The following is a 12,792-nucleotide window of genomic DNA, read 5'->3' on the forward strand; positions in this document are numbered from 1 at the left end:
AGAGAGAGGGAGAGAGAGAGAGAGAGAGAGAGAGAGAGGTGAAACTCACATCCTTTATTTTGGCCTTAGTTTGTTACTGGAGGGGCCTGCAATCATTTGTTCTAATGAAACTTTTGGCTGGATCATCAGTGAATTTTATTTGTCTCTTTTCCCTTCTCAATGTAAATAACTGAATTTACCATTCTTTTTTCTTCTCCCCTCACTCCTTTATTCCTTTTCCTCTGTGTCCTGTGTCATTTTCTAAGAGGCTGAGGATGTCATGATCTTCCCTTTCTCACCCCTTCACATCACTCAGAACTCTACTCAAACATCGTTCTTCAGAGAAGCCAACCCTGACCAGCCTTTTGAAAGCACTTCACCCTGCCTGTGCCATTCACTATCACCTGATCCTGTCTGTTTTTTTCTTCTCAGTACTCATCACCACTGAAAATTACCTTATCGGTTTGTGTTCATTGCCTTTCTCCTCCCACTAGAATGTAAAGAGCATTACCGGCAAGCAGCCTGAGTCTGTCTGCTTTATCTCCCTATTCTCAACACCTACAACAGTGTCTTGCACACAGAAGGCACATAATATGTGTTTCCAGATTGCATGCTGCGTGAACAAGTGCATGCCCCTTGAGGATCTGAAGTTGCTGAGTACCCGGGCCTCCGTGGATAGTGACTCTTGTAAGGCAACGTGACTATTGGGAGACTTTCAATTTGCAGACATCCATGTGTGGCTTGCTGAGGGCAGGTGACAGAATGGGACAGACACTCTCTCCTTCCATGTTGCCCAGTAAGTCCTCTAGCTCTACACGTCTGAGCAGCACGGGAAAGCGGGAAAAGCCACTCTTCCAGAGAAACACATTGTCAATGAGGCTCTTCAATATATTGCCAATTGGGATTCTGAGGGCAGTTTTTTAAATAATAGCCTCTATTACTTTTTCTAATTACAAAAGTCATACACGTTTATTGTTGAAAATTTAGAAAATACAGATAAACAAAAAAGAAGAAAATAAGAACTACCCATCATTCAGTCACCCAAAGATGTGGCCACTGTTACATTTTGCCATATGCCCTTCCAGTCTTTTTTTTTTTTTTGGCTAAGCATATTATCAATGCTTTCTCTATTAAACAGAAGAAAACTGAGGTGTATAACGTGAAGTGACTTGCCCAGAGTCACGGAAATAGATAATAAAACCAAGGTTTGGAACCCAGGTCACTTCCAGCCCATTGTTTTTTCCAGGCCGGCAGAAAATGTTGACTGATTAAAAAAAAAAAAAAAGGCAAATCAGTTACTTAAGTGTTGGTTTTGACACACGAGCTTGAGAAAAATACAGTCCGTAGTATTGGGGTTACAGAGTACTGGATTGATAATTAAGCATTCTAGCCCTGGCTCTGCCACTGGTTTTCTGTGTGACCTAGATCATAATACACATATTGTTTTCTAGCTTGCAGATTTTGTACTTAACAGATGTATTGCAAGTATGTTTCTGTGCCATTAAATCTTGTTCTATAGTGATTTTTAATGGCTATATAATACGCCACAGTACAGATATACCATAATTTATTTAACCATTTCCATACTGGTAGACTTTCAGCTTGTTCCCAATAATTCACTATTGTAAACAGCACTGCAGCAAAAATCCTTGTTTGTATATCTCTGTACGTCTCTGATCACTTTCTTTGGATTTCTAGGAGTAGAACTGCTTAGCCAGAGAGTATGAACATAAAGGTTTTAATAAATGCCACCACCTGAAAGGCAACGCCTGTCCTGTGTACTGTGCTCACACCTTTCTGATTCCTTCAGTCTTATTTGAATCACATACAGCAATACAATCCTAACCACACAAAGAAATGGGATGTGGTCTGAAGGTGTGAGATTCAAATTGGAATATTATATAGTGGGAGGGTTTATCTTACCTGGGTAGTTTAGGTAACTATTAGTTTGTGTATGAAATTATCTTGTTGTATTACTTTTATGATGATAGGCATTAGACCCTTGACAAGAGAGAAAACTGTGCTGGTAGAACCACTTCCAAGTGACACTAAAAAGCCTGGGGATCCAGTGAGGTGGCAGACTTGGAAGTTACAATAGGTCATCATGGCTGGGTGGCTGCCATGTTCATATCCTCAGAATGTGCTCTCTCCGTGCCCCTAGTGAGTATATTTCCTCAACAATTTTAATGCCCCAATTCTCCACTCCATATCAGATAGCTCCTGTCCTTCCTACCCGCACTCTGCCCCTTCTCTGGAAGACGAAGCTTGTTACATTAAGAAAGATTTTGTTTGTGCCATAAATCAGTGCTTCTCAAACTTTAATGTGCATTGCACTCACCTGCGGGACCTTGTCAAAATGCAGATTCTGATGCAGCAGGTCTGGGGTGGGACCTGAGAGTCTGGTTTTCTCACTAGCTCCCAGATGCTGCTGGTCCATAAACCACACTTTGATTAGCAAAAACATAAACTACCCTGGGCCTACAGCAGTGGTTCCCAAACTTGTCTGCAAATTAATATCGTGTGGGGATCTTCTAAAATTCCAACCCCCAGGCCACAGCTCAAATCAATCAAATCATAATCTCAGGGGATGAGACACAGGTATTTTTTTTTTTTTAGTTTTAAGAGTTTATTTGAACCAATTCACATTCCCACCAGCAGTGCAAGAGTGTTCCCTTTTCTCCACACCCTCTCCAGAATTTATTGTTTCTAGATTTTTTGATGATGGCCGTTCTGACTGGTGTGAGACAATATCTCATTGTAGTTTTGATTTGCATTTCTCTAATGATTAATGATGTTGAGCATTCTTTCATGTGTTTGTTGGCAGTCTGTATATCTTCTTTGGAGAAATGTCTATTTAGGTCTTCTGCCCATTTTTGGATTGGTTCAGCCACTATGGAAAACAGTATGGAGGTTTCTTAAGAAACTACAAATAGATCTACCATATGACCCAGCAATCCCACTACTGGGCATATACCCTGAGGAAACCAAAATTCAAAAAGACTCATGTACCAAAATGTTTATTGCAGCGCTATTTACAATAGCCCGGAGATGGAAACAACCTAAGTGCCCATCGTCGGATGAATGGATAAAGAAGAGTCAAGAAGGATCTTGCTGTGATTTATGTCATAGAGTGTTCTGCCTATGTTTTCCTCTAAGAGTTTGATAGTTTCTGGCCTTACATTTAGGTCTTTAATCCATTTTGAGCTTATTTTTGTGTATGGTGTTAGGGAGTGATCTAATCTCATACTTTTACATGTACCTAAAATGTTATGAAGAACCTAGGGGTAAAACAGGAATAAAGACAGAGACCTACTGGAGAACAGACTTGAGGATATGGGGAGGGGGAAGGGTGAGGTGTGTTAGGGCGAGAGAGAGACATGGACATATATATACTAACAAACGTAAGGTAGATAGCCAGTGGGAAGCAGCCGCATGGCACAGGGATACTGGATAGGTTCTTTGTGGCTGCCTGGAGGGGTGGGATAGGGAGGGTGGGAGGGAGGGAGACAAAGAGGGAAGAGATATGGGAACATATGTATCTGTATAACTGATTCACTCTGTTATAAAGCAGAAACTAACACCATTGTAAAGCAATTATACCCCAATAAAGATGTTAAAAAAAAAAAAGAGTTTATTTGAGCAAAAATTGGTTCAAATTGGGCAGCATCTAGTCTAACAGACAGAAAGGAGCTCCAAGGAGCTGTACAAAATGAAAGACTTTTACAGGCAGAAGGAAACAGGAACAAGGAAGTTATATTTGGAAAAAAAGCGGATTGGTTATTGCCAGGGCACTTTCCTCTAAGGGATGGCATGGGTCTATCAGGCAGGTGACCTCACTAGTGCTGATCAGATGACTCCTGATTGATTGGTGTAGGATTTCATTTCTGGGAGAGTGAAAATTAATTGTCTCGATTTGGTGACATGGGGCTTAGCAAAATTGACTCCATGTTGGGCCTGTTGTCTTGTTTTTAGCAGAAGAGACCACCTGGTCCACGTTTCCGTCCTCTGTCCACCCTGGCATCCTTCCACACTGCCCTCTGGTCCTTGGTGGTCCAGCCACACTGACGGGCTACTCATCCCCGGGCCTGTCTAGTCCTCAGTTGTTGGTCCAAGAGACACAGGTATTTTTAGAAGCTCTCTGGGGGACTCCAATGTGCAGAGAAGTTTGGGAACCATTGGCCTACATGAAGATGCTCAAGATACATATATACTGAATACACTGACGAAGCTCATGTCTGTCTGCTACTCATGAGGAATTGCCTAAATTGAATAAATGATTTAGCTCTCTGCCTACACTTAGAAACATTTGTTTTTCTTAAAAAAATATTTATTTATTTGGCTGTGCCGGGTCTTAGATGTGGCACGTGGGATCTAGTTCCCTGACTAGGGATCGAACCCGGGGCCCCTGCCTTGGGAGTGTGGAGTCTTGACCACTGGACCACCAGGGCAGTCCCTAAAAACATTTGGTTTTTCATCTGTGTTTACAACAGTGCTTTGCAGGTAGATGTAAGAAATGATAAACTCATGTGCCTGGAAGTGATTAATTCATTCAGTCCTAGAATGTTAGAGCTGGAAAGACCCTAAGAAATCTACTCTAACCCTCTCGTTTTGCAGAGAAGGAAGCTGAGGCTCAGAGAGGTGAAGTGACTTGTTCTAGGTCACGCAGGAAACCAGTGGCAGAGCCAGGGCTAGAATGCTTAATTATCAATCCAGTACTCTGTAACCCCGATACTACGGACTGTATTTTTCTCTAGCAAGTGTGTCAAAACCAACATTTAAGTAACTGATTTGTCTTTCTTTTCTTATCAGTCAACATTTTCTACTGGCCTGGAAAAAACAATGGGCTGGAAGTGAGCTGGGTTCCAAACCTTGGTTTTATTATCTATTTCTGTGACTCTGGGCAAGTCACTTCACTTTATACACCTCCGTTTTCTTGTCTTTAATAGAGAAATGATAATATCGTTATAGCATTTTAGAATTGGAAGGAAGCTTAGATATCAACTATTCCAAACTTTTCATTGTATAGATGAGGATGATGCAGCCTAGAGAAGATCTGACACATTTCCAAGGTCACCCAGCAAGTTAGTTATTAGGACCAGAACCCACTCTCCTTCCACTATGCCTCACCTGTCTCTAGTCCCATCTGAAAGAGAAAATGAAGGTGATTCTGCTTTGATGAGTTAAACGGCGATATAAACAAAGGGTGCTATTGTCCTTCCTAATAATCACGATAACCTAATTTCTCTACTATTTAGAAAAGCAAGGCTTAAGTTCGGCCCTTAGGGCCACGTGGGACCAAAGGTGTGGTAGACGCAAGCAAATCCCCAGCCTGTTTCTGAGAAGTCACTTTCCTCCAAGCAACCATCTTATCAGCCCTTCAAGAGAGGAGCGAACGTAGCTTGCTGTCAGTTATTAGTATAACTATTACCATTACAATTATATGGCAGGTTGTGGTTATGTTTCTGATACTCAAAGAACATTGAGAATGACTATGTGGGGATCTCAGTCAACCAAAGGCAGGGCTTCCAACCAACGCACCTTTTGCCTTTTTACCTGGACACACCTTGCAGCACTTTCCATCTATTTTTTGAGGATACTTGCAGGGGTATCGACTGGGGCAGTGGATTTTCTTGCACTCTTGCTTGGTGACATTACAGGTGCACAGCACACACTCCACGATGCCAAATGCCCGGAGGTTTGGGTGCCAGGACTCGCCGTGGGAATAGGTCTTTCCATTGGAAACACACACTGGAAGAGAACACAGGACTGGAAATTAAAGGCTAGGGAGCTGAAATGGGCCCCGGTGCTCAGAGCCCAAGCCCTGAACCCCTTAAGACATCAAGCATCCTTTGTTCTTGTTGTGCCCGTGGAGACGTGTTTACAGAGCAGCCTCTGTAACCAAAATACAGCTTGTGCCTTGCTCTCCTGGCAGCAACTATTCAGGATCTTCAGCAGAGGCCTCTGGATGCCCACAAGGGCCTGACACATAGTAGGCCATCAAATAGTATGTTTTAAATGGAGGAATGAATGGATGCATGAAAGCAGAGTTCTAGCTGTCCAGGGTGTCTGATAAGGAACCTCTGTAGTGTTCAGACCTGTAGTTCCATAGAGGATTGGGATGGCCCAAGTGGATGTGCTTCTAGGCATGAAAATCCCCCAGGAAGGTTTGCTGTCCAGGGAGACTAGATGCAAAAACTACTGGTCTTCTCAAAGGGCCAAGTTTTTCCAGATCCTGAAGCAAATCCATTCAGAATGTCAAATGCTATGAGAATCTGATCTGCTAACACAGATGGGTACGGAGCTCAATGGTGCTGGCTTACTCTCTGGAGTGGGAAGGAAGGTGCTGAGACAAGATTGAGAAGGAAAGGACCCACCCCTCCCAGGTAAGTGGTGAAGGGTAGCCTTTTATGCCTCTCATCTTCTGGCAATGTCCTGTATCCTCAAAGTAGCTGCAGAGATTTGGCTCCAGCGAATCACTGACTGCTCTAGAGATACCCTTTGGTGGTCTCACATTTGCTGAGTGGAAGAGAAGTCACCGGCTCCATGTTTTCTGGGGGAGGGGTGCGGTTTGCAAGAGCAAGCATCTGGGCTGCAGGCTGAGGGGCCTATGAAGGGAAGGAGTCACAGGAACATCCTTCAGTGCAAACCAACCAAAACCTATCCGGCTTTGACTGTAAGGCACGGAGCTAAGCTCCAGTATAAGACCTGCACAGAGCCGCAAATAGGGAGGTCTGAGAATGAGTTCTCTCTGTTTTGAAAGTGCTGAGTCATTCTGGAGATTTCCAGCCATGACGGGGACTGGGTGTGTTTCTCATTATTCCCATCACCTCATCATGCCCAGGGAGACCTGTCGGTGTCCCAGTCAACAACATCTCTAGGGTGGGTTGTATCACTTAAGGCGGGGAGAGGGTGGGAAAAGTAGCTCCACTTCGGGCGTTTCTTAGGAACTGATTTGGCTGCAAGACAATGGCCTCAGAAGGATGAATCATTGGGCTATTTCTCTCATCAAATCCACTGGGTCACATTAGGAAATATGGACGATGTCGGCTGCCTTTTCCTGTCCTCTGCAAGAGCTGCTAGAGTACTAGGCACTCTAACAGGTCAATCCATGTAAAGATTTCCAAGAACCTAAGCCAGAGAAGCTCCTAATCGTACAGTGAGATAGAACAGGGGCTTGAAATCTAAACTGTTGATGGAATCACAGGACAAGATGGACCAGATGTGTTGTTCTCTCTCCCGCCAACCCCTCTTCTCTCTCTTTCCCAGACAGTGACACACCCTCTAGACAACGAGATCATGTGGGTGCAGACTCTCCTTCAAGAAAGTTTAGGCTGGACTCAAGAATGGTGGGGTCCTACTGCTTCTCCTCTTGAACTCTAGCAAGGGACAAAGTAGATGTATGTATCTCAGAAGAACACACTGTTAGCAGGAGGGCTAAGGAGCGGGGCAGGCAGGACCCCCAGGGTTATATAGCCAGGTCCCCTGTCCCCTAAACATTTGGACTAAGGGAATAATCCAGACTGGGTAAGAGCCTACACTCTGAAGTGCAACAGGGTGAGATCAACTCTCTAGGGGGAAACACAGCCTTCTCCCCACCAGCAAATTCTCAAGATGATTTCGATCATCCAGCTGGGGCACTGGGAGTCGGAGATAGGGGACAAGTGGCTCTCCAATGAACTATAATAGAGAAAGGTCAGGAGAGAACAGCTGCATCCGTATCAATGGGGTCAATGAATAAATGTAAACCAGCTGGGGCTTTTGTAGGACATGGAGAAATCAAGGGATGAGCCTCTGCCCTGAAAATGAAGAGGCCTGTGGAAATTATGGGATTTAGGATTTTCAAAGACCATTTCCCCACACGTTTTTTAAGGCTTTAAAATACTTTCAGAGCAAATGGAATCTATTGAAGGCAATTTAGGATTGAAAACCAAACTGCATCTTTACCTAACTCCTCCTCCTCATTTCATAAATTCATATCAGAATGCCTTGGAATGTAAAAATAATAAATTTCAAATCAAACCCAGATCAATAGTAAATATTTCCAATTCTTCTAATACCTCACCATTTTTTATTAAGATTTTTATTTTGAATGTTCTTTTTTTTAAGCCTGTTAGTTTCAAAAGCAATTTAATTTTTTTATCTGTAATCTGAAATTTACATCTAACTAGTAACAGATGTGATCAACTGGCTTTGGCCTGACCAGCTTTGTTGAGATTTATAGTAGGAGTTCTTTGTAAGGGATTGTTTTTCACCCATGTTATTCAATCATTTGGTTTAATAATTTATTACTTTTAACCCATTCAGAGAACTGCCTTTGATTTGTTTCTCCTTTAAAGGAAACAAAACATGTTTGTGGTTTCATAAAAAGGAACCAGCTGAGCTTTTGCTCTGAAGAGCTGGTTGACAGGATGCCTAAAGGAGTAAGAAGCAGTCAATTGTTTGATCGAATTTCTCCTCCCCCCACCACCCCCGACCCCCGCTACTGGCCGGGAGGCGCCGGGGGTGGGGTGCACGCGGTGGCTGGAGAACTCTGTGCAGGAGGGAACGGGCCGTGGAAGTGCTTGGCCGAATGGGTGCTCAGCCAGGAGGTTTCTGGATTTCTCACTGGATTACTCACTTCTAAGCATAATCTCCTCCTACGAATTAGAATCTCTGAGTGGGAAGCCTGGAATAAGTGCCTTTAACAAGAGTGCCAGGAGAAGCTGGGGCAATGAGGGGTGAGAATTGCTGTCTCTACGGTTCAGATGAGAGCTCTAGAGGCGTTTAAAGCTGACTACCTCTGAATATTGGGTGTCCTGCTGGAAAACAAACCGCCTTTCGTTCTGTTAAAGCCCCAGCAAACTTTCCCAAATGACCTTCAACCCCCAGAGGCAAGGGAGAAAATGCTGGAGGGTGCATCAGGCTCACTGCTTTCTCACCTTTGGTCCTTAATAAGGGCAGATACTCCTGAAATATAAACTATGGTCTTTGGACTGTATTTAGGAAAGTCCTAACAGTCCTCTGGAGTCACTTGTCCACACTCGCTTGGTAGACCGGATGGTGAGTGATCCACATGGGAATGTCTGATATGTATGGGAGAAAGGGTCCTTTCCCAGCCCTCCAAAGACCAGGGCTGCTGAAGCCCCGACAGGGTGCAGTACCAAAGAAGCACGTCCCTTACCCTGGCCATGCTTGTGTTTGTTATTGATGACGATCTGCACGATGGTTCCTGATGCTTGCTGCGAATCCATGAGCGCTCCCCGGTGACTTCTGGCCCCGGGAAAGCGGGGCAGGCCTCCAGCCTGTCGGCTCGGTGGGGGATCATAGTGCGAGCGGTGGTAAGAATGTCTCTGTGAAATGACAAAGGACAAATTCAGCCCCCCCCGAATCTACCAATGAGAAGACTGAGATGGACTTAGCTACCTTGGAAGCTGTTTGATCGTTTTTAGTGATGAGCTCTGATCTTAACTGCATGTCCACCAAAACCAACAGAGAAATTGGGATGTGGTGGAAGAACAGCGCTGGCAGCATGCTGAGATTTCTCTCTCTTCTGGCAGGAGACTGGACTAGATTCGCAGACAAGCTCCTGAGGGAGAAAAATAGCCCAAAAGGGTAAAGTATCTTTCCTGCTCCCAAGAATCTCACCTTCAGGCTTAAGAATTTACATAGTCACCTGCAAGGCAAGGCAGAGTGTGATAGAGGCCACAGAAGGAAAAAATGCTGTGCGAATCAGGACGAGACAGAGAGTTGGGGAGGGTTTGTGATCTGGGCCATGAAGCACGAGTAGACTTTTTACAGGCAGACTTGGTGAGGAATATTCCAGGCAGAGATTTCCAAGTTGAGAAGGTGTAGCAGAGAACATAGAGTCCATAAAAGGGAACAGCCGAAGGATAACATTCCAAAAGTGGGTTAGAGCCAGATCATGGAGGACTTGCAATGACAGGCTAAGAGGCGAGGACTTTATTTGGTAGGCAATAGAGGTGAGGGTGAAGAAGCCTTTCAGGGATTTTTGTTTTTTAAGTATGTAAAAAAATCAGAACTGTGTTTCAAAAGCATTGAGCCCTGACAACGTGTACGGTGAACTGGATAGGAGGCAGAGGTGGGAGGCGAGTCTGGTCTGGATAACAGATACTGAGACTCCAAACGCAGGCAACGGCATGAGGGCACAAATCAGGGCACAGATACCCCAGACGTTTTATGGACAGAAGAATGGACTGTGCAGGATGGCACTAGAATGTCAGCTCCACAGAGGTGAGGAATTTTGTTGTGTTCACTGCTGTATCTCCAGTGCCTAGAACAGTGTCCAGCATCTAGAAGGTGCTCATCAAAGCCTTGTTGAATGGACGAAGGAAAGCTGCGGTCCCTCATGAAAGTTTAGAGTCTTGTAGTACAGACAACCCCATCATTGCTCTTTCAGCAAGGGTTCAAGACACACGATGAGCCCACTATTCTGCTACCCACCCCTCGCCCAGGAGACGAAGTAGAATGGGGTTAGAGGAGGATGGAACAGATGAAGAATAGAACCTTAAGGCTTAAAGCCCAATAACACTGTGTGTTAGGGGTAATTGTCAGGGGTAAGGGAAGGGGGTGGGTCCCACGAAAGAAGCTTTTGCAGGCAATTACAAAGGAATATCCTTATATTCAGTGATAGAAATAGCAAGGAACATTGAGAAGGTAGTTATGGGATCCCCTGACCCCACCATCCCCTAAAACATTTACTTTAGTTATGTTCCATAGACACACACGTTGCAAACTTAGCTTTGGGAATTATTATTACTCTCATGGTTAGGGGGTGGGGAGGCACGGGTGAGAGAAGGTAAGAGCGAACAGGAGCTGAAGTACGAGAAAGAGAACATTATCCTATATCTAAGGAGAGCCCATGCTGGTGCATTGCTATAAAAACTCACACAAATAAGAGTTTGCACCAATTTATCATCATGCGCACAGACAGGATTCTCAGTGCAAATATTTTTCGTTCCCACAGTGGCTCATATGTCTCTTTCTGCCACAATCACTCACATTCCACAAAGGCCATTACAGATTGTTCTGTCCTTTCTGGAGTTTGGCAAAGTTTTGCCAAAGGAACACAGAGAGGGCAGTTTGGCTGGTGGGTGTCCTACTGATGCTGAAAGGAGGGGGTTCGACGGGGCTAGAATTTGAAAGGGAAGGTTGCTGACGCAGGATAAGCTGCAAGTACAAGGAGTTCTCTGATTTATGAGGGTGAACACGAATTGAAAAGCTGTTCTTCGGTACCGGGGACTCTGATCCTGGACATATGATAAGGGGAGAAAAACAATTCAAGACACACAAAAAAGGAACACAGGGCTTTTGATCAGAGGCCAACCCAGCCCTCCCCAAACCTCATCTAAGTCTTTTATTTTACAGACAGAGAAACTGAGGCCAAGAAGAAGAGGGGTTTTATTTGGGGTGAGAGTGATAGTTGAGAGTGGGAGAACGGGAAAGGAGACAAGAAGGGAAGGACGTGGGAGAGACCACATCTGCTTAAGCTCAGGGATCCCCAAACATTTGCTTAAAAGCTGCTCCAAAGAAAAATTCTCTCCCATATAGAAGTCTGCTACAGTGTTCACAATCACACACGCCACTGGTCGCCATCTCGGCTGCACACAGAATCACCTGGGGAGCCGTAAAAACACTAATCCCACCCCCAGGGATTCCGATGGAATTGGTCTGGGGTAAGGCCTGGGCATCAGGATTTTTATATACTCCTCAGGGGACACTAATTTGAAGCCAAGGTTGAGAATAACTGACATAAAGGATCTTCTGTTTCGGCCCCAGGGTTGGGGTGGTGGTGTGTGATTTTGATTTAGGAGTAATGGCTCTTTCAGGGTCCTTCTCCTGAACAAATGAAAGAGGCTTACCAGGGACCGTTCTGACCTTGGAACTTATAGCGAAGGAGAAAAAGGCATTAACGCCTTGGAGTTGTAAGTGAAATTGGAGCTTATCTTTAAAACCAGCCGTGAATAGGCTGTTTGAGAGAGCAGGTCAAAACCAGTTAGGTAGAAGCGATCACATGTCTAGGCTTTGTTTTCTTCTGCTCAATATTTTGGTATTATTTGATTTACTGACTTGAAGGACTGACAAATATCTCGGGCTTCTGAGATGGCTGTTACACAGTTCTTTCCTGGTGTTGGAAAATCTCCGCCATCAAAGAAGTTACCCAGGAGTTTCTTCTTTACTTGTTCTAAGGTCTAAGATATAAGGGTTTTATCGGCAGAAACAGGAAACATGAAAGTTTAGAAATGGCCTCAGAAGTGCCTTCCTCTTTCTGATACTGTGCTACAGTTTTGCAAGATGTTACCATTGGGGGAAACTGGGTAAAGGGTGCACGCCATCTCTCTGTGTTCTCTCTTACAACTGCAAGTGAATCTACGTCTACACACAAAATTAAAAGTTTAATTTAAAAAATGTCTTCAGAATTCATTCTAATCCACACAGCCATGAGCACATCACACCTTAGTCATGAGTAACCTAGGACTATCCCTGTCTGGGAGACACTTAGGCCAGTTTCCTATCCAGAGCATTGTTCTGAAAATGTGAATGAGACATGGATTTTTATGTGTTTCATATTGTTTCTATGCCAAATTCTTTCGCTTTTCTAATGGTAAATCTCTGAGTGATCTATTGGGGGCAAAATCGGAGTTTGGCTGTTGTCCAAAACAAAATTATGCTTGCTTTCATGTTTTGGCTTTCCACCCTGTGCCTATTTCTCTCTCCTCACATTCCTCCCCCCCCCCCCCCCCCCCCCGCGGCTTTCCCTGCTTGGTGTCCATACGTTTGTTCTCTACATCTGTGTCTCTATTTCTGCCCTGCAAA

The 12,792-nt window shown here is 44.4% G+C and overlaps 1 protein-coding gene across 4 annotated transcripts in view; it reads right to left on the reverse strand.

The window, feature by feature from the left end:
• The window catches only part of CHRDL1 (chordin like 1), a 116,166-nt gene that overhangs the window by 8,266 nt on the left and 95,108 nt on the right, over window positions 1-12,792 (reverse strand). For all 4 annotated transcript variants that reach the window (XM_007466300.1, XM_007466299.1, XM_007466298.1 and 1 more), the window contains 2 exons: window positions 9,140-9,308; window positions 5,518-5,727 (listed from right to left, as the gene is read on the reverse strand). In XM_007466300.1, coding sequence (XP_007466362.1) covers window positions 5,518-5,727; window positions 9,140-9,308 — 379 coding nt within the window. The remainder of the gene's footprint in view (window positions 1-5,517; window positions 5,728-9,139; window positions 9,309-12,792) is intronic.

The sequence above is a fragment of the Lipotes vexillifer genome, unplaced genomic scaffold, assembly GCF_000442215.2.
Source record: "Lipotes vexillifer unplaced genomic scaffold, Lipotes_vexillifer_v1.1 scaffold298, whole genome shotgun sequence".
Taxonomy (NCBI): Eukaryota; Metazoa; Chordata; class Mammalia; order Artiodactyla; family Lipotidae; genus Lipotes; species Lipotes vexillifer.